Source organism: Marmota flaviventris, chromosome 1 (assembly GCF_047511675.1).
Source record: "Marmota flaviventris isolate mMarFla1 chromosome 1, mMarFla1.hap1, whole genome shotgun sequence".
Lineage (NCBI taxonomy): Eukaryota > Metazoa > Chordata > Mammalia > Rodentia > Sciuridae > Marmota > Marmota flaviventris.
The window spans coordinates 206,692,591-206,710,574 of record NC_092498.1 but is presented as its reverse complement, the minus strand read 5'-3'; the positions used below and the strand labels follow the sequence as shown (position 1 = coordinate 206,710,574).

Here is a 17,984-nt window from a genome sequence, read left to right as displayed (position 1 = left end):
CATAAGGTAGACACATACATATTCCGTGTCTCTACTGTTCTTCATCCTCTTCATCTGCCTGATAAAGGGGTTCCCTCAGATGATGACCCTGTCCCTGCTTAGCTTCAAAGGCACAAGGTCACACCGAGCCTCCAAAGTGGTCAGAAATAGAGTCCAACTACTGTGCAAGCCTCATCAAGTGTGTGGCTGTGGGGTGGGCAGAGCAGAGGTGCTGCTGCCACTGGGTCAGCACCTGTGACACCTGTCTGTCTTCTAATGACAAATGTTTACACCATGACAGCAAAATACCAGAGTCTCCCAGTGCTCCCCGCAGGGCCCAGTGAGGACAGAGATCTTACGGCGGGGTGGGGCTCCTGGATCTTGACCGGCGCCTCCTTCCGGGGGAATATGACTTGGACCTGGAGCGTGACCTGGACCGCGAGCGGCTTCTTGAGGAGCGAGACCTGCTGCGGCTCCTGCGGAGGACAGCACCCTGGGTCAGAGGCTATGGGGACTCCGGTGTGGGCAGCCGAGCGTGCCCGCGTGCCGCAGCTGCCGAGGCCTACCTGGATCTGGAGCGGGAGTAGGAGCGAGAGCAGGAGCGCGACCTGGACCTTGAGTAGGAGCCTGACGACTTGGAGGACCTCGAGTTGGAGCGTGAAGAAGAGCGCCCTCGGCTTTTGGATCTGCTCCGAGACCTGGAGGGGCCACTGTGGGGACAGGACTGATGAGCGGAGCCCCAGGAGCCCTGGCCTGCCTGGGACCCCAAGAGTCCGTAGCCTCGAACCCAGCGAGTGCTGTTCCCCAGTCCCACTGCTGATCACAGAAGACCCGGGTCCACTCTGCTCACTGGTGACCCCCTGTGGCCAGGGAGGCATGCTGACAGGGGCGCACGAACACATGTCAGACAGGCGGCAGGACAGGCAGACCCATGGCCATCTGGGCTCTCACCTGTTCCTCTTCTCCTGGCCTTTCCGCCGCCGCGCCCGCATTTTTGCTCGGAAGAACTCATAGAGGCCATTCTGCTCCCAGCCTTCGCTGTAAGACATGGCATTTCCCGTGTGACTGCAGACGCCCCTCCCACAGTCGACTTATGAAAACGTCATCTGGATGACCCCTGCCCTAGGGAGCCCTGGAAGGCGCAGCCCTACCCACCTCGTTCCCAAGACGCCCCCATGAGCATGCTGTACAAAGCACCTCAGATACTCCAACAGGGCTGCCCTTTCCCCACCAGGAAGCTTGGCCCGAGCCTGGCTGGACCCAGCCCCACGCCCCTCCACCCTGCGGCCTCCCTGCAGGAGGCACAGGAGCCTGTGGGTGCTGCTGCCAGAGACGAGGCTATCCAGCTCCCTAAGACTGGGCCTGAGGCCACCAGGGCATGGAGTGGTGACTGCACAGGGACAGTCTGCCCACAGGGGCGAGCCAGGTCACACCTGAGAGAACTTCCATTCTAATGAATGGATTCAAGAAGCCCTTTGTGGAGGGCCATCATGTCTGTGCCACACCTGTGACAATCTCACGCAGGATGGTGCTCTTCTCCTTAGAGATGGCCATATAGAACCAGAGTAGATTCTGTGGCAGGGCATGTGCAAGGCCCTGGGCTTCATCCCCAACACCAAAAAAAAAAAAAAAAAAAAAGAAGACTGCCGTATCTTCTTACCTGAACAGAAGACCTGGCTCTCAGTCTGTTCCTCAAATGCAATAAATTCAGGGGGAAGACAGGCCAGGAGGTGGGGACAGAGGCTCCCCGTCTGTCTCTCAGGGTCCCTCCCAGCACCTGTCCCGCTGCCCCTTCTCCGGAGCCTGTACCTGTTCCTGGGCCTGTCGTGGGAGGGAGGGCTGTAAAAGGCCTCTACGGCGGCCAGCAGCCTCTCGCTGGGTGGCATGGGGGGCGGAAGGCGGATGTCTTTAGGGTCCAGAGGCTTGTACTCGTGGTCTTCCAGCTGTAGGGAGGACACTGCTGTTGCTCATGTCCACAAATCCCTCTCCAGGCCACCCAGGGCACAGCAGGGGAGTGACAGCAGCACAGAGGGCCTCACCCAGTCCCAGGAAACCCTGCCCTCAGAGGCTCAGCCACAGGGATCTTGCCTCAGAAAAGTCACTCAGGTGATGTGGCCGCCACCTCAGATGATGCAAAACCACTCAGTTTGTCCAGACATCTGGACCCCAAGTGCCCCACCTGTGGACTGCTACCCTCTGCTCCCAACGGGCTTGCAGCCAGCTCCTCTCCATCCTGTCCAAGCCGTGCTCCGTGTGTCACCCGCTTTATGCCCCAACCCCAGCTTCCGGGAATTCTCTGGAGAGAGCCTGGCAGTGCCCCCAGCTGAGCACTTCGCAGCCATGTCTGCTGTGCCCGAGCCCCAGCCCCAGCCCGGCTCTTTCTCACAGTGCCTCAGCCTGCGCTCCAGCCACCCCTCCCGCCAGGACAGCTTGCAGAGGTGTCTCCTGAGAAATCCCTCTGGCATCAGCCCCTGGACAGGTGGCTTCTGAGCACAGGGACTAAGAGGAAAGAATGGAGGACCCACACCTCACACATAGCCCAGATGGTTCTCTGTGGCTGCAAAGCCCCCTTGCAGAGGGAAGGGAAGGAAGTGAGTGGATGTGACCTTGCTCAGGAGCACGGGCACACGCCTCTTCGAGGCAGGAGAGGGAAAGGGGAAGGACGGGCCGGGGAAGGGTGCCTAGCAGCCTTCTGGAAAACATGTTCCGGGTGCTCGATTTTCAGGGGGATAAGCAGAGGGGCCCACACAGCAGGTGCTGCCACCTAAGGCAGCCCAGGGCTCCCGAGGTCTTACCTTCACGAGGGGGGCCATCAACCCAGCAGGGAGATCGAAGTAGGGCACATTGGGGACCAGGCTGGGGTCATCATGGTTGATATGGGGAGGGCCCTGTCTTCGCATGTGGGGGGGCTGCCCATTAAAGCCATGGGGGGGAGGGCCAAAGTCAGGGTGCTGAGGCCCAGCCCAGGGTGGGTGCTCATTGATCCCAGGATGAGGCATGCGGTGGCCAGGGTGGTGGTGAGGGGGTCCCATCTCTGCAAAAAAGAAATTTTGTGTCAGGACTTATTGGTAGCTGAGAGGTACCAGTAAGTCAGGACCTCCCAGCTAAGGGGCAAGGAGGCCCAGCTGAGGGAAGGAAATATCAAGGCCATCGATGCCTTAAGACAACAACGTCCAGGGCTGAATTGTGCCTGGCCCACCACACTGTGAATACGGGAGTCCTAACCCCAGACCTAACCCAGAAAGTGGCTGTACTGAGAGGCAGGGAGCGGCCCCAGCTGGTTATGGAAGCCAGGGCCGTCTCCACCCCAGGCAGAGGCTGGGCCGTTACAGAGGCAGTTACTAACAGGAGGTCTTCAGGGTGGACCCTAACCCAACATGACTACTGTCCTTGTAAGAGGAGGTTTTCAGGACACAAGCTCACACTGAGGGGAAGATGCCATTTACAGGCCTGGGAGTGGTCTCAGAAGAAACCAGCCCCGCTAACACCTTGACCTCAGACTGCTGGTATCCAAAACTGAGGGACAATCAACATCTGTCACAGGCGCTGCTCAGCCCGGAGTCCCTGTTAGAGCAGTCATGGGAAACTAACATGAGCCATGAACACGGGGAGTGCCCCACAGATAAACAAACATCACAGACGGTTTAACAAATAAACATGGAAGTTAGTAGAAATAAAAATTTTTTTAGCAAGTAAATGGATGAAACTAAAGACTGAGTAAAAGACGACTCTCTGCCCTAAAGCCAGGAGCTACTTCCCTTTTGGAACCTCACATCCTCCTGTGCAAACTGCAGTGAGTCCAGGCACACGTGAGAGCAGGCCCAGGCTTCAGACCTCTAACAGCCAGCCTGGCACATGGAGGGACTCAAGGTGGCGAAGACAAGGAGCAAATCAGACATTTGCAGCCACCAGGGAGGTAGGTACACTTCTAAGACTGTCTTTGCCTCTCCCACCTCCCTAGGGCCCAGGCTGAGCTCCATGTCAGCTTATGGCCCTCTGCCTGTTACTGTCACTTAGGGCAGGCCAGGGGTGCGTTTCCAGGCATTCTCACACTTACCGGCTGGGAAATCCCCCTGGGGGTAATCGAAGCGGTGAGGATAGGGTGGCCGCTCAAAGGGATGGCGTGGGGGGAAGTCATCTTGCATGAAGCGGGGTGGGAAGCGGTTGAAGTTGTGGGGGTGTGGTGGCTGGTTGAACTGTGGGTGCTGCTGGTGGGGCGGGAAGGGCCCACGGAAGTGGGGTGGCCGCTGCATGCGGAAGGGTGGCTCGCGCTGGCCCCCACCCCAGGGCGGCTGCTCATGCTGACTGTTCCAGGGACCCTCGAATTGGCTGTTCCAGTTGGGGTCGGGCTGACTGTTCCAAGGTGCGTCACGCTGGCCGTTCCAACCAGGGTCCCCACGCTGCTCACCCCACATGCCCTCGTGGCTGTTGTTCCAGGGCGGGCAGTGGGGTGGCCCACCCTGGTGGTGTGGGTAGGGGGGTTGCTCAGGAGGCTGTAAAGCAAAGCACGGAGGTGAGCCTCCTGCAAAGTCAGGCCCCAGAGTGCTCAGGAGACACCGGCAGCACTGGCCTCATCCAGCGGCGCCTTAGGCCCGGAGGCTGCGGCCCAAGCCTGGTGGCAGATCCGCTGCATCTGGGCAGACACCGTCACTCCCAGGCCCTCAGACTCCCAACCACCATACCTGCAATCTCATTCCCATGGCTGCTCCTGGCCACCAAGGCCCACTGCGCATACAGGCAAGACCACCATCCTGTCCCTGCCACTGCTATGACAAACACCAGCTCCCCCACACTTCAGGGGGTGGTACAGTGACTGTATCAGCATGGCCAGGCCCCAGGTGTCCACGATGGACATTCCTCATGACACCCCCTCCCTGTTTCACTTTCTCTTTCTCTCCAAGGCCATCACCTGGGGTTGCTGCCCTCAGACCTATCCCAGGATCTGCCTCTGGGCCCTGTGCTGACACAGCAGCCTTCTCCAGCTTGAAGGCAGCAGCTCCAGACTCTGCACCGCCTGGTGGTGCTCTGACCGCGCCCTAAAGCCAGGATCACAAACTCTGATGGGGGGTGGGGTGCAAATGTACACAGATAAGGCTGGCCAGGCTGCCAAACCCCTAATCTTTCAAGAGAAGGCAGAAAACCAGATTTTTAAAAAATAAATAGCCAAAACATCAACATGAACAACAGAAATAGCAGAGACTATTTCTAAACACGTGAGACTCCATGTGGGTACGACAAGCCTACATTGATTTCTGTTTCAGTCTTCCAGGGATGGAGCCAGGGCACTGTCCACTGAGCCAAATGCCCAGACCTTTTTATTTTTTACTTTTGAGACAGGATCTCGCTAAATCGTTTAGGGCCTCACTAAGTTGCTGAGGCTGAACTTGCAATCCTCCTGCCTCAGATTCTGTACTACCATATGTAACAGGCGTATGTCACCATGCATGGCACCAACCTTGGACGAACTTGTGTACTGCTGGGTCAAGGCGGAGCCTCAGTGAGCCTGTCTAGTTTGCAGACAAAGGGCCTGTTTCCCACCTACAGAAAGGACGGAGAGCTGCTCCCTACTCAGGGGGCACCCCCAAAGCTCCCCCAGCACTCAGAGGAGGGAACAGTCTATGAAGATGTCCTATTTTCTGTGAAGTTAAATCTTTGGTCCTGAAGCTGAGGGTGGGGGCTCAGGCTATGAGCTGTTTCCTTGCCGTCCTTAGGTCCTCCCTGTGGACACACATTCACCTGGGAAGGCCATGCCACACTGAGAGGAAAAAGCAGATATCCAGAGAAGGCCTGGGCTGCATTCAAATGCTCCGTCCAGCTGGATCCAGCGGGACGCAGGACGTTTCCTGGTCATTCTGTGCCAGGCTGCCTTGTCCTGGCCTGAAGGTTCCCAACCCTAAGGAATCTGTTAGCCCCAGGAAACAACCTACAAACTCCTGAAGTCTGAGGCTCTGACTGTCTCTTTCTTCAGGAAACTACCTATTCCTTTCAGGATGCAAATGCTGACGCTCCGTGAATCAAGCCAGCTAGAGTAGCTCCTTCCCAGCACTCTTGGGAGAGGAGATCTACATTATGGAGAGGCCCGGATGATGACTGGGATAGAAAAGGGGCCTAGCCAGGGCTGAGCCAGAATCTCACTCCAGCTTCCTCAGAGCCACAAACTGCCCACCAACCAGCAGTCTGTCCATTTGCCTGCCATCTCATCAGGCCCCAAGTGTCCACCCTGCCCCCCAAAGTTTTATGGAATACCTGCTGTTGGCCCCAAGGAGCAACAGGGTGGGGCTGATCAAACCAAGGGGGCTTGTTAGGCGGAATCTGGTCATGAGGTCCGGGGCCCCGGGGGCCGGCAGCTGCAGGATCCTGGACCCCTCCTGTGCCATCGTACTCTGAAGAGCCCGGCATTTGGATGGGAGGTTTGTTGTCATCTAAAGCCAGGCAAGAAGTGGTCAGAGAAAGCACTGGTGAGAGGGAGGCTGCCTGACTGGACCCTGATGCCCAACTAGGGTTGGGGGTGACAATTCTTGCTTCATGATTCCACTGGAGACCATGACCACCTCCCTCTTCCAGGAAAGGGATGGGAGAGGGAGATTCTGACCTCCCACGTGAGACGTACCATCTTCTCTACAGCATACGTATCTTACTGTCTCAGCTGTCTTGATTTTAACTTGTAGAATTTTTATCGTTGACTTTTAAATTAAATTTCTATGTCTAGTTAAAAGATCAGTGTTTTTTGTTTTCGTTTTTGGTGGTGCTGGGGATGGAACATAGGGCCTCCTCACAGCTGCTAAGCAAACACTCTGTCACTGGCCTATACTCCCAGTCCTAACTCCATTATTGAGATGGGGCCTCACTATGTTGTCAGGCTGGCTTGAACTCACAGGCATAAGCAATCCTCATGCCTCAGCCTCCTGAATAGCTGAGACTACAAGTGTGTACCACTATATGTAACTTGACAGTCCTAATCCATTATTTTATCAGATTTTCCAGTGTAAGCACATTCATATTCCAGGGACAGACCCTACTTGATACGACTTATTCATTCATTCAATTTTAGATGGGGGTCTCATTTTACTTATTTATTTAAAAAATATTTTTAGTTGTAGATGGACACGATACCTTTATTTTGTTTAAAAAAAATTTTTTTCCCACAATACCTTTATTTTATTTATTTTTAATGTGGTGCTAAGGATTGAACACAGTGACTCAACCATGCTAGGCAAGCGCTCTACCACTGACCTGCAACCCCAGCCACAAGGCTTGCTGTATTTTAAATACAGGTTATGTATCCCTCATCCAAATGCCTGGGACCAAAAGTGACTCAAGACTTCAGAGTTCCCTAGATTTTGGAATATTTGCAAAGACTTTACCTGCCAAGTATTCTCAGTACTAAAAGCCAAAATCCAAAACATTTTGAATATTGTGTCAGCACTTAAAAAGCTTCAGATTTTGGAGCATTCTGGATTTCAGATTTTTGGATTAGGGATGCCCTAATCCTAACCTGTACTCTGTTGGATTTCACTTCAGATTTTATTCATATTTCTACATCTTTGTTCAAAAGTGCTTCTAAATTACACATGTAATATGTATATAAAACTTCTGTATATTTAATGTGTATGTTATTTACATCTAAACACAAACATACATAAAAATATTTTTATCCCAGGGCCTGGGATTGTGGCTCAGTGGTACAGCACTTGCCTAGCATATGTGAGGCACTGGGTTTGATTCTTGGCACTACATATAAATACATAAATGTTAATCAACAACTAATAAAAATTTTAAAAAGTTATGTATAATATACTTATTACATTATATTAACACATCACGATACATTTAGCTTGTCTTGCTGGGGATGGAACCCAGTGCCTGTGCTTGCTAAGCATGAGCACTATCGCCAAGTCACACCCCCAGCCTAGATTATGTTTTTAATCCTTGCAGTGTCCCTATTCAGTCTAGTTATATGTAAAAAAGTTTCTGTTCTCTGGGACAATGTACAGGGAAAGGACTGTTGAACTTTTAACTGTACTACCTGCTCTAAGCTTGTAAACGAATTCAAAGCTCGCCCCAGGAGTGGGCTCAGGACAGCAGAGGCGGAGCTGTGTCTGGAAGGGAAGGGTGCTTTCTGGCCACATTCAGGAGGACCCGGCTCTTGGGCTGTCTCATGAGGCAGGGGTTGAGGGAGCCTCTTACCAGGCTGGGTGGTTGGCGGGATGGCTGGGGCAGGCGCTGGGGCCGGGGGAGGAGCTGGCGGCGGCGGTGTGGCCTTCACTTCGGCTTCCATCTGTGGCATTTGAACCTGCTGCTGCTGCTGCTGCTGCTGCTGAGCCAGGCTGTTGACGAACTCCTCATGCTGCGTCTTGAGGGTCTGGATCTGCTGCTGGAAGGCCAGCTGCACGGGCTGCACCACCGAGGAGTACTCGCTGATGAGGGTGGCCTGGGAGAGAGAGCCCCGCACCAAGGATGAGAGCCTTGGAGGTGCTACCTGCTACCACACTTTCTAGAGTCACCCAGGGACAAACACCTGGAGAGCGGCAAAGCCCAGGATACCTGGAGCAGGCAGGCAGGTGGCTGTCCCATGGAACAATAAAAACATGGCACCGACAACCACAGGCTGTGGTACAGCCAAAGACTTGGAGACCAGGATATACACCAATAGCTTCCTGATAACAGGAAGAAGCATCCACAGCCATGCCCAGGATGGCTACATTGACACTAAAGGCTCTGCCTCTTTATCTGCTACCAGGATTTGAGCCCTGTTTGTAAAATGGGACGAAACAGAGTCTACCTCTAAAGGTTTGGGAAGAACTCAAGAAATATGAGCATAGAGACAGCTCAGTAAAAGTGCAATGCCACCCATACCCCAGGAGGAAAAGAGCTGTAGACCTGCTGTGGCACGACAGGATTCCATTTTTATTTAAACATTAAAAAAAAAAAAAAAAAAAAAGCAGTTCAAATTTAGAAAAACATTGAAATGTGCCTTCCTTGTTGCCCTTCTGAGCATGACCTTCCCCCAGTGGGGAGGGGGATGCTTAGGACCTCAGAGGGCAACAGTCAACAGTGTGACATTCACACTGGACTCTGCAGGAATGACGGCCTTTTGACTAAAGGTGGAGGCCCGAGCTGGACATTCTAGCAGTTTTAGATGGGGCAGCAAGCCTGGGACTACTACAAAGATCAAGGGACCTGGTCCTCCCCTCTGTGCCCTCCTCTAAGGGGAAGCTAAAAGACCCAAGGACAGGTGCAGCCGCCACCTGCACCTGTGCTGCTTCACGCCCCCAGGATGCGTCAGTGACCCAAGACCAACACACAGGCCAAGGACGTCCCTAGTGGTGACTCCTTAGGCAAACTGGTCACAATACGCCAGAAGGCCAGGTGGGATGGTATACACCTGGTAGGGTACACAAGCCACTGAGGGAGAGGCTGCTGTGTGGAACCTGTGCCCACTGCTCACCACCATCCACCAGGCACAACTGCCTGTGGGGTTGAAATGTCACCTGGGGCTGTGATTACCACCTACCCATCAGCAGATTTCAGCACAGGTGAGGGACTTGGGCCCCCTGACTTCTGGGAACATATTGGGGGCAGGTGCCATCCTTAGACCTCCAACCTCCCCTGAGGCACCTGCTCTGATTCTACTCCAGACGTGTGGCATGGGGGGGGGGGGGGGGCAGATAGGTGGCACTTACCTGGTACTGGCCAAGTCCCAGGGCTGGGCTCTGTAACTGCTGAATGATCGAGTCATCAAAGTAGCCATTTTTTTCCCAGAGCTGCAGGAGCTAGAGGCAGAGGAAGAGGAGAGAGGCTGTGTCAGGGGAGAGGAGTGTCTGCCCGCCCAGGGCAGTTCCTCCCGCCTGCCTGCCTGCCAGCCCCACGTACCCGGGCAATCTTCTGCTGTTTGTCTTCCTCCACAGCCAGGAAGCTGGTGCAGTAAATGGGCACTACAACCTTCTGCAGGGCGGCCAGCAGCTCCCGGGCCTGCTTGCGCTGGCTGTGAGGGAGAGACCTTCCGCGCGTCAGGGCCCTGGGGCGGGACCCGGCCACGCGCCCGTTACCATCAAGGCTCCAGCCACAGCACCCTCTGCCTTCTTGGGAAATGGACCCCAACCCGGCCAGGGTGATGGCTAGGCTCCCCACAAGCCCCATCAGGTGGTCTTAGGGGACATATCAGGGACGCAGCCTAGGGCTGATCGGAGCGAGGTCTTTCACCCTAGTGCCCTCGTCAGTAAGCTAACCCTTCTCTTCCGGGAGGCAGTGAGGGTGAGGAGACGTGAGTCCAAGAGAGCCCTGAGTGCAGAAAGGGCACAATGGCCACGTGGGGCGAGGGCCTTGTCCAGGCAAGGAAATTTCAGCTTGGGCTGGGCCTCCCAGGACAGAATGAGTGCCTGGCCCCTTAGGGCCAGTGAGCACCCAGGCAGGATGGGACATGTGCTGCCCCCTGAGAAGGATGATGGCAGAAGGTGAGCAGCTGGCACCCTCCCAAGGCCAAGTTCACCAGAGGAGCTCAAAGAGGAGCCAGGCCAGGCCAAGGCCAGGCCAGGTGGGAAGCCAGGTTGGTGGATAGAGGGCAGCCCCAGCGGGAGGACAGGGTGAGGAGCACTTGGCTTCCACATGGAGCAGAGCTAAAGAGCGCATCGCCAGAGAACTGTGAGAAACAAGCCTGTCTCTGCGGTGGCACTCTAACGGTGGGTGGCAAGGAGGAGCGAGCATGGGGGCGAAGGAGGTTCCGAGGCTACTTACGTCCCAGCAGGAGAGAAATAAGGGTGTGATGCAGGGAGGGGCTGCCATACAGGAGATGGGGTGGGGAGGGGACTCGAGCCAGGCTGTGCATGTAGCAGAAGATGGGAGAGATGCGGGTCTGTAGGGAACGAGGCGGGACCAGTGTTCCCTGCTCTAACCAAGGCCTCCTGCCTGCCAGCACCGCCAAGCCCAAAGGCAAACAGTGTCTCACTAGCAACGTGCTTCCTCCCGCACCTGCCTGTGGCCCAGACTTCTAGTTTCTTTCATTAACCTTCAGCCAAGTGGCTACGCAGAGTGCGTACCTCTGGGCCCCTGGGGAGAGCAGGAATGGCAGAGCCATGAAGGAGCTAAGGTGGAGCAGGGAGGGGTGAGCCAAAGTGGCCCTCAAACTCCAGTAGACAGGTCAGGGCTGGAGAAGGGCAGCCCTCAGCAAGGGCTCGACAGCACAGCAGAGCCAGGAGGAGGTGGCCAAGGAGGCAGCGGAGCCCAGGGCCTGCCTGCCAAGACACCAGAACTGCCACAGAAGAGGAGGAGTGGAGGTGACAGGACACCAGAATGACGATGGTCAGGGGCCAGGGAGAGTCCAGGGCGTACAGGCAGGTGAGGCTCTGAGATGCTCTCCTGAGAGGTCTTTGGACAAATGATCCCCTAATCCTGGGACAAGTCAAGCTAAACTAGTGGCTGCAGAGCAGCCGCCAGGCAAGGGCAAGGAGGAGTGAGAGAGGAAGTGGATGCTTTGGGGCCCTGGTGCTGGTGGAGGTGCTCACCAGTGGTGCAGCACGTCATTGATCAGGTAGATGAGGTGCAGGCGCAGTTCAAAGTGTGCCCCGTCGGCTGTGATGCGGTTGCGGAGGTGGCCTGCCATCAGCTCACAGTGTGGTGGGGACTTGGCATTGCTGAACATCCAGTTCTTCCCAGCCTGTAACAGCCAGGCCAACTGGTAAGTGGGGCCAGGCTCCCCGAGATCAGAGCGAGAGGTCACTCATGGTCAGGAGACACCGTGGGAGGTCCAGGCACATGAGTGTATGGGACGTGGGGTCCAGAAGCCCAAGGTCTCAGTCCACTTGTTTGGCCTGTGAGCTGTCCTTCCTGCCCACAGGGTATGCCGGAGAAGGAAGGGCTCAGATGAGGCACTCCTGCCAAGAGGCAGGGCTGCCAGGAGCACCAGGCTCAGGTATACCCCCAGGCCCCAGTGAGTCCCTGACTGTCCTCACCGAGATGGCGTCCTTGGTGCACGTGTCGATGATGGGCTGCAGAAGGTTATCAAACTCATTCATGTCTAGTTGGGTCTCTTCTAAGAGCTTCTGCATCTGCTGCTCCACTGCGTGGGCCACAGCTGCCGTCACCTGCTCCTGGAAGGTCAAGAGGAACCAAGATGTTGTGAGGAGGGACCCTCCGCCTTGGCTCTCCTGATCTAAGCCATCAGGGGTCAGCTGGGGAAATGGTGAGGAGGACCAGGCCGTGGGCCACTCTGGTCCTTGGCAGATGAGTCCTGGCTCCAGATTGATGCCTGTTCTTAGTACTTGTGATCCCATCCTTCATGCCTACAGCCATCCACTGTGGCTCTGTGGCAATTCATCGCCACGGCAGGCCAAATGGGCAAAGCCAGTTAAGCACAGTGGGAACTACTGTGTGATCCAGGGTGACAGGATTGAGAGATAGAAGAATAGGAAGTTGTGTGAATCAATTAAACCAAAAGATGAAAACTGAGCAATGGATTAGCACAGACTATGCAGAAGACAAAGCTGTGGCTTCTAGTCACCAGCCATCAGGGGGAATGCAAACTAAAACGTGATGCTGGTAACTGCCCATTTGGCTGCTAAGAAGAGCTACCATGGAGACATGCCAGTGCAGAATTGGTCAAGGCCTCACTGCCCATTCCCTGACAACTGTGAGCATTCCAGAATATTCTGCTGGCAGCAACAGAAATGGAGCAATTTTATGCCTTAAGTTTAGTAATAAAACTGGGGCTGGCATCTTGGGAGGTTTTGCATTACTTTCCTCCCATTTTCTGGTTGCTCAGCCTTATGGTTTTGAATAATAATATCAGACTGATGGATCGGGACCGACAGCTTCGAGTGACATAGCTACCTTGTGGCGGGGTCTGTGGGAGTACCAGAGGCGATCTGGCAACACTTGTTCTATGACATCAAGTGTGCATATCTGACCCATAATCCTACTTGGAGGTGTCCCCCAGAGAGAAGGGTGTGCACACGTCTAAAAAGCATGTCCAGTGACCAGAATGAGAAGCAGTCTAGTATTAGGGTCAGGGGTGACAGTGCCTAAAGTGCACCAAGCCCTCAGAAATAAATGGGGCCGGCCTTGTCCTTTAGCACTGACTATGGTGAAGAGTCCTCACGACAGCCATTGTTCATCCTAATGCACAGGTGCAAGACCCAAGGCTCAAGACAAGTTCAGGTCCAATGGTAGGGCAAGAAGGGAAAGGGGAGAAGTGGGCCCCATACCTGTCTGAGGGCCAGCAGGTGCTGCTCCTGCTGCTGCAGGTTCCACTGGCTCTGCTGGATGAGCTCATCCATGGATGGGGCGCCCTGAGCGGGTGGAATAGGTGCAGCAGGGGCCAGTGGGGGCTGTGGCAGGGGTGGCAGAGCTGCGGTGGGCTCCAGTTCTGGGGCCTGCTGTTTGCAGATGACTGGCAGGAAAGGAAGAGGAGGGGTTCTATGAGGATGTGGCCAGGTGTCCTCTTGGCCACCATTCAGGGCAGCTCTAGGCCACCATTCAGGGCAGCTCTAGGCCACCATTCAGGGCAGCTCTAGGCCAAAGCAGTCCACCACCCACACCTACAGACTTAGCATCAACCAGAGGGCCTCCGTGCAGCCAGGCCAGGCTTGGTCTGCTCAGTCCCCTCTCTGGGCCTAGCCCTCCTTTCCACCTTCTAGTTCACATCCCCCAGCCCAGATCCCTTCCTGTGTTCTCATCCAGGCCGTCTGCTTTCGCGTCTATCCTCTCCTTAGAGAGCCTTGGAACAGTGATCTCACTCTTTGCTTGCTGAAGCGGGAGTGTGTGTGTGTCTTCATCCACTTGCAGCACAAGCCAAGTCTCAGCTGTCACCTTCCCACCTCACCTAGGCCTGAACTGATGCTGAGCACAGGCTACGGCCACTGCCAGAGAAATACCACCTTCCTCCAAGGTGGTCTCTCGTCTCTCAAAGTCCTTGGCCACAATCTCTAACCTCCGCGACTGTTCTCTAATCTCCCCCTTCACTTATGCTCTGCATTCAGAGATTTATCCAGTTTGAGCCAGTAGTGACATACTGCACCCTTGGCCCATTAGAGATTGAACCCAGGGGCACTTAAGCACTGAGCTACATCCTTTTTATTCCTTAGGGCCTTGCTAAGTTTTCGAGGCTGGCCTTGATCTTGCAATCCTCCTGTCTTAGCCTCCCAAGTCACTGGGATCACAGGTGTGTGCCTCCACACCAGGCTAATGTTTGTGATGATTCCCTTAAGTATTCTTTTTGTTGTTATTTTGTGGTGCTGGGGATTAAACCCAGGATCTCATACACGCTAGGCAAATTTTCTACCACTCAGCTACATCCCCAACCTGTGACATACCTATTTTACAGGCAGGGTGGGCATGTGTCCCAATTTTGGGTAGATGAGGTAGCGGGGAGGTCTTTGGGAAGGGTCCTTGCTCACAAGGAGGCTTTAGACAAGACGGCTTGCCTCCCTCTACACTTCTGTGCTCTGTCTTGTCTGAATGTGGCCACACACTGATAGAACTGTACTGAATTCTGTCCCAAGGGGAATCTGTCCTTGGACAAAGCTGAAGAAGGGGTAGAGGGTGGAAGGCGTCACCCAGAACCAACAAGCACCCAGTTACTGCTTAGGATTGTCAGGGGCTCAAAGGATACCCTATAGGATGACCCTTGGCTTGTGCTCAGGCCTTGGGACATGGCTCCCTGAAACCCATGTTCTCCCTCAGTCCTTCAATTTCCCCCCTTTTTACTGACTGCTTCTCAATAGCACTGAAACCCATCTGTGTCTTCTCTTCCTTATTCCATGTTCCGCTCCCAACAAACATGCAGCCTCTTTTTGGGACCCACCTTGGATTCTTCATCTCCTCTTAATCTCAACCTAGAGCCCACCCATTCCCCACCCTCAAGGTCACTGAGGACACCCTGACTCAGCCCAATGGGCCTTCTCAGGTCCTTTTCTCCTCTGTGGCTATTTATCTCTTCTCTCTTGTCCTTGCTGTCCCTTAAATGCTGGATGCTGTGTCTGTGTTCTCAGCTTTTGAATCCATTCTATGCAGATCATCAGGAAAAGAAATACAGACTGGCTGCAGTTACGTAATCCCTAAACCTATCAGCTCTTTTCTGGATTTGCTCGACTTAGGACCTAACAACTGACCAGTGCCTGGCCTACAGGTTTTCCACGGGCTGCTCAAGCTCACTGCATTTCCTCTCACCCTGGGCTCCCTCCCCATCTCCGTAGCTGTGACCCACCCAGATGAAAAGGGGCGTGCACCTCACGCTAATGAACCGAGCCATGTGGTGCCACCAAGGCATCCCTTAGATCCCACTCCTATATGTTGCCACCAAGCTCTGTTGTCACCTGCATCATCCTTGGACCCATCTCCTTGAATGAGGTCCTGCCCCCTCTACCCCTTGTGCAGTCAGTGCTGCTGTTCAAGTGTGGTCCTTGGACCAGTCCCGAGTGACAGAAGCTACAGGCACTTTTATAGCCATTCAACATTTCACGGCTTACATTTTTACCGTACTTTACAAAAGCACCTGGCCACAACAGACTGGAAATTAAAAATCAAAACAAACAAAAATAAAAAACTGATCCTTCACCATGGAATTTGCAAAGTATCATGTCAGACAGTCCTGGGGGGTCTTAAAAATATTGGGGTTAGGGCTCAGCTTAGTAGCAGAGTGCTTGCCTGGCATGCATAAAGCCCTGAATTCAATTCCCAGTTGGGGATTATGGGAAACTAGGGTGAAGAGCTAGCAGCCCTGTGGCTAACCCTGTTCTAGAATGCAGACCTGAGAGCCTTCACGAGCTCCCCTGTAGCTTCCAGGATCAATTCCTAACTCCTCAGCACGCCAGCCCTCTTTACTCTGCATCCTCACTTGTAGCCAAGCCAAGAATCCCTCCTTTGCTAGGCGTCAGCCACACTGAGTACTGACCCTGTCTCTGTCCCTCCAGAGTCTCTTTTCTCAGCCTGGAAAGCTTCTCTCCCTCAGTTTTCACCTGGCTAACTGTGCCACATTCTTTACATCCCCTCTGTCATCACCTGAAGAAAACATCTGCTGATTTCTAATATTCCCCCATGGTAGGGACACTCTCCCTTCCTTGTTATGGCACCTAGTCCTAAACAGCTTCCCATTTCTGACAGAAGAGCAGTTCTCAGCACTGTCATTTAAGTCAAGAAACTGTATGAGGCATCTTCCTCCCTATCGCATGATGCCACCTCTCATCAATATCCAACAGATGCCTAAGTTCACAGATTCTGCCCCTTAACTCCACCTGCCCCCATTCCCACTCTTTGACTCAACCTGACTTAATTCAGACCTCACCATTGTGCACCTGAGCCAACTGCCCAAGTTATTCCCGAGGACCTCACTCTTTCTCCCTGCAACCAGTCCTCCACACTAACCACACAAACACCATTCTGTTGGACTGCTGTTTCAAACTCTCTTGCAGCTTTTAAACTTGGTCTGCTGGGACTAGGGAATGAATGCTCTGGAAACATGGAACACTATGCTTACAATTTCAGGCTACTAATCTCCCTAATTTTCATCTCAAACGTAAACAGGCACTGGAATGAGGGAGAAAACCCCAACCTCCCTTGGCATTTAACACTCCAGATCAAACCCTCCCCCCATACATACACACACACACCCCACCCCACCCAAACACACATGCATGCGCGAGCTAAGCTCCAACCATGCTTGGTCTTTTCTGGTTCCCCCCCTTGAACACATTGCTTGTTCAAGTCCCTGTACCTCTGTAGCATCCTATTCTACCTGCCTTGTAAGCTTTTTATCAAATAAGATGCACTATGTAAGGGCACAATGTCTGTTTGGTCTTGTAACCCAGAGTCTGTTACTTTTTAATGTCCATATACTTGGAAAGCTCCTACTTATTCATTCACACAACTTACTTAGAGACTGGGGGTTTGCCACTGGGCATGCCAGATATGGTCACTGCCCTTAGGACGTTGACTTGGTGACTAGTTATTTATTATCTGAAGCCCAGTTGTACTTCCTAATCCCATCTTAAACTCCTAATACTCAACTGAACATCCATAAAACCTAGAGAGACAATTCTTTCTGATCTGCGCATCTAAAATGCACAAAAATCTTGCTGGACTCAGACAGCCCCAAAGTAGGCTGGTCAGTTTCCACTACTATCACTTCCTGCCTGGAAAACACTAAAGCAGTTCGTCTACTGCTGCTGCTCCCAGTTACCATGTCTGCAAAAACAATAGAGAAATTCCTGATCCGGAGCCCCAGCAGAGGATCGATAGCCTCGTTCTCCATTACACAAGGACCCAGGAGTCGTTATGTGCAGGGCCCCGGAAAAAGCAGAAGGAATCATGAACATCCAAGCTGCCCCTCTTCGCAGAGAAAATATGAGACCCAACAGAAAGCGGCTTGTGGCAGAGCACGGACTGGAATCCGAGAAAGGAATCGCTCAAAGGGACGGCTTGAGAGCTGGCGAGACTCACGCTGCTGCTGCTCCAGCGCCAGCTTGCACTTGTAGTAACTGTAGAACTCGCCTCCGAACAGAAACGAGAATTTCGGGTTGTCCTTCTGCTTCTCCATCGTCATCTTCTCAAACTCGGGCCCATTGCGAGCCACGAACTGAGCCAGCTTGTCGATGACATTTCGAAGCTCCTGGTCTGGAGGACGGAGAAAAGGCCACGCGGGGCATCAGCAAAGACCGCCCAAACCAGGGGACCCTGGCGCTCCAGCCCCGGTCCACTGGGCCGGGGTCCCTAGGGGTGGGTCCCCGAGAGACCGCTCTTGTACGGGTCCCGATAAGGGCCACACGCTCGCCGAGAATGCGAGGACCCACGGGAGAGGCCGCAGGCGAAGCCGCGAGGCCGCGCCCCGCCCCCTCCCAGGCCTGGGGACTCCGGGAGGCGGGGCAGGCCGACAGGGGATTCCGGGGAGAGACAAACGGTCTCCGTTCCGGGCTGGGCCTCACCGTCGGGCGGCAGCGGCATCTCCATGGCTCCGGCCGCGGGGAACGTCCTCCGGCGCCTCACGATCGCCCACCAGCGCTGTCTGCGGAACCCGG

General features: G+C 54.2%; 2 protein-coding genes across 5 annotated transcripts in view; one reads left to right on the top strand and one right to left on the bottom strand.

Annotated features, from left to right (window-relative positions):
* Positions 1 to 4,092, top strand: part of C1H19orf44 (chromosome 1 C19orf44 homolog) — a 23,368-nt gene extending 19,276 nt beyond the window's left edge. Inside the window, exon 9 of one of the 2 annotated variants that reach the window (XM_071601435.1) lies at positions 3,723 to 4,092. The gene's annotated coding sequence lies outside the window, so the exon portion shown is untranslated. Of the gene's footprint in view, positions 1 to 280; positions 1,621 to 3,722 lie in introns of those variants that run through there. The other variant, XM_071601439.1, reaches the window with a different exon arrangement.
* Cherp (calcium homeostasis endoplasmic reticulum protein) overlaps positions 1 to 17,984 on the bottom strand; it is a 19,917-nt gene extending 1,933 nt beyond the window's left edge. For 2 of the 3 annotated variants that reach the window (XM_027932191.2, XM_071601409.1), the window contains exons 1-15: positions 17,892 to 17,984; positions 17,410 to 17,583; positions 13,179 to 13,363; positions 11,928 to 12,065; positions 11,481 to 11,632; positions 9,853 to 9,964; positions 9,663 to 9,752; positions 8,167 to 8,410; positions 6,226 to 6,401; positions 4,037 to 4,472; positions 2,775 to 3,013; positions 1,789 to 1,922; positions 931 to 1,017; positions 546 to 689; positions 339 to 455 (exon numbers count right to left, since the gene is read on the bottom strand). In XM_027932191.2, the coding sequence (XP_027787992.1) occupies positions 339 to 455; positions 546 to 689; positions 931 to 1,017; positions 1,789 to 1,922; positions 2,775 to 3,013; positions 4,037 to 4,472; positions 6,226 to 6,401; positions 8,167 to 8,410; positions 9,663 to 9,752; positions 9,853 to 9,964; positions 11,481 to 11,632; positions 11,928 to 12,065; positions 13,179 to 13,363; positions 17,410 to 17,583; positions 17,892 to 17,916 (2,453 nt within the window). In that variant the 5' untranslated portion in view covers positions 17,917 to 17,984. Of the gene's footprint in view, positions 1 to 338; positions 456 to 545; positions 690 to 930; positions 1,018 to 1,788; positions 1,923 to 2,774; positions 3,014 to 4,036; positions 4,473 to 6,225; positions 6,402 to 8,166; positions 8,411 to 9,662; positions 9,753 to 9,852; positions 9,998 to 11,480; positions 11,633 to 11,927; positions 12,066 to 13,178; positions 13,364 to 17,409; positions 17,584 to 17,891 lie in introns of all 3 variants that reach the window. The other variant, XM_027932190.2, reaches the window with a different exon arrangement.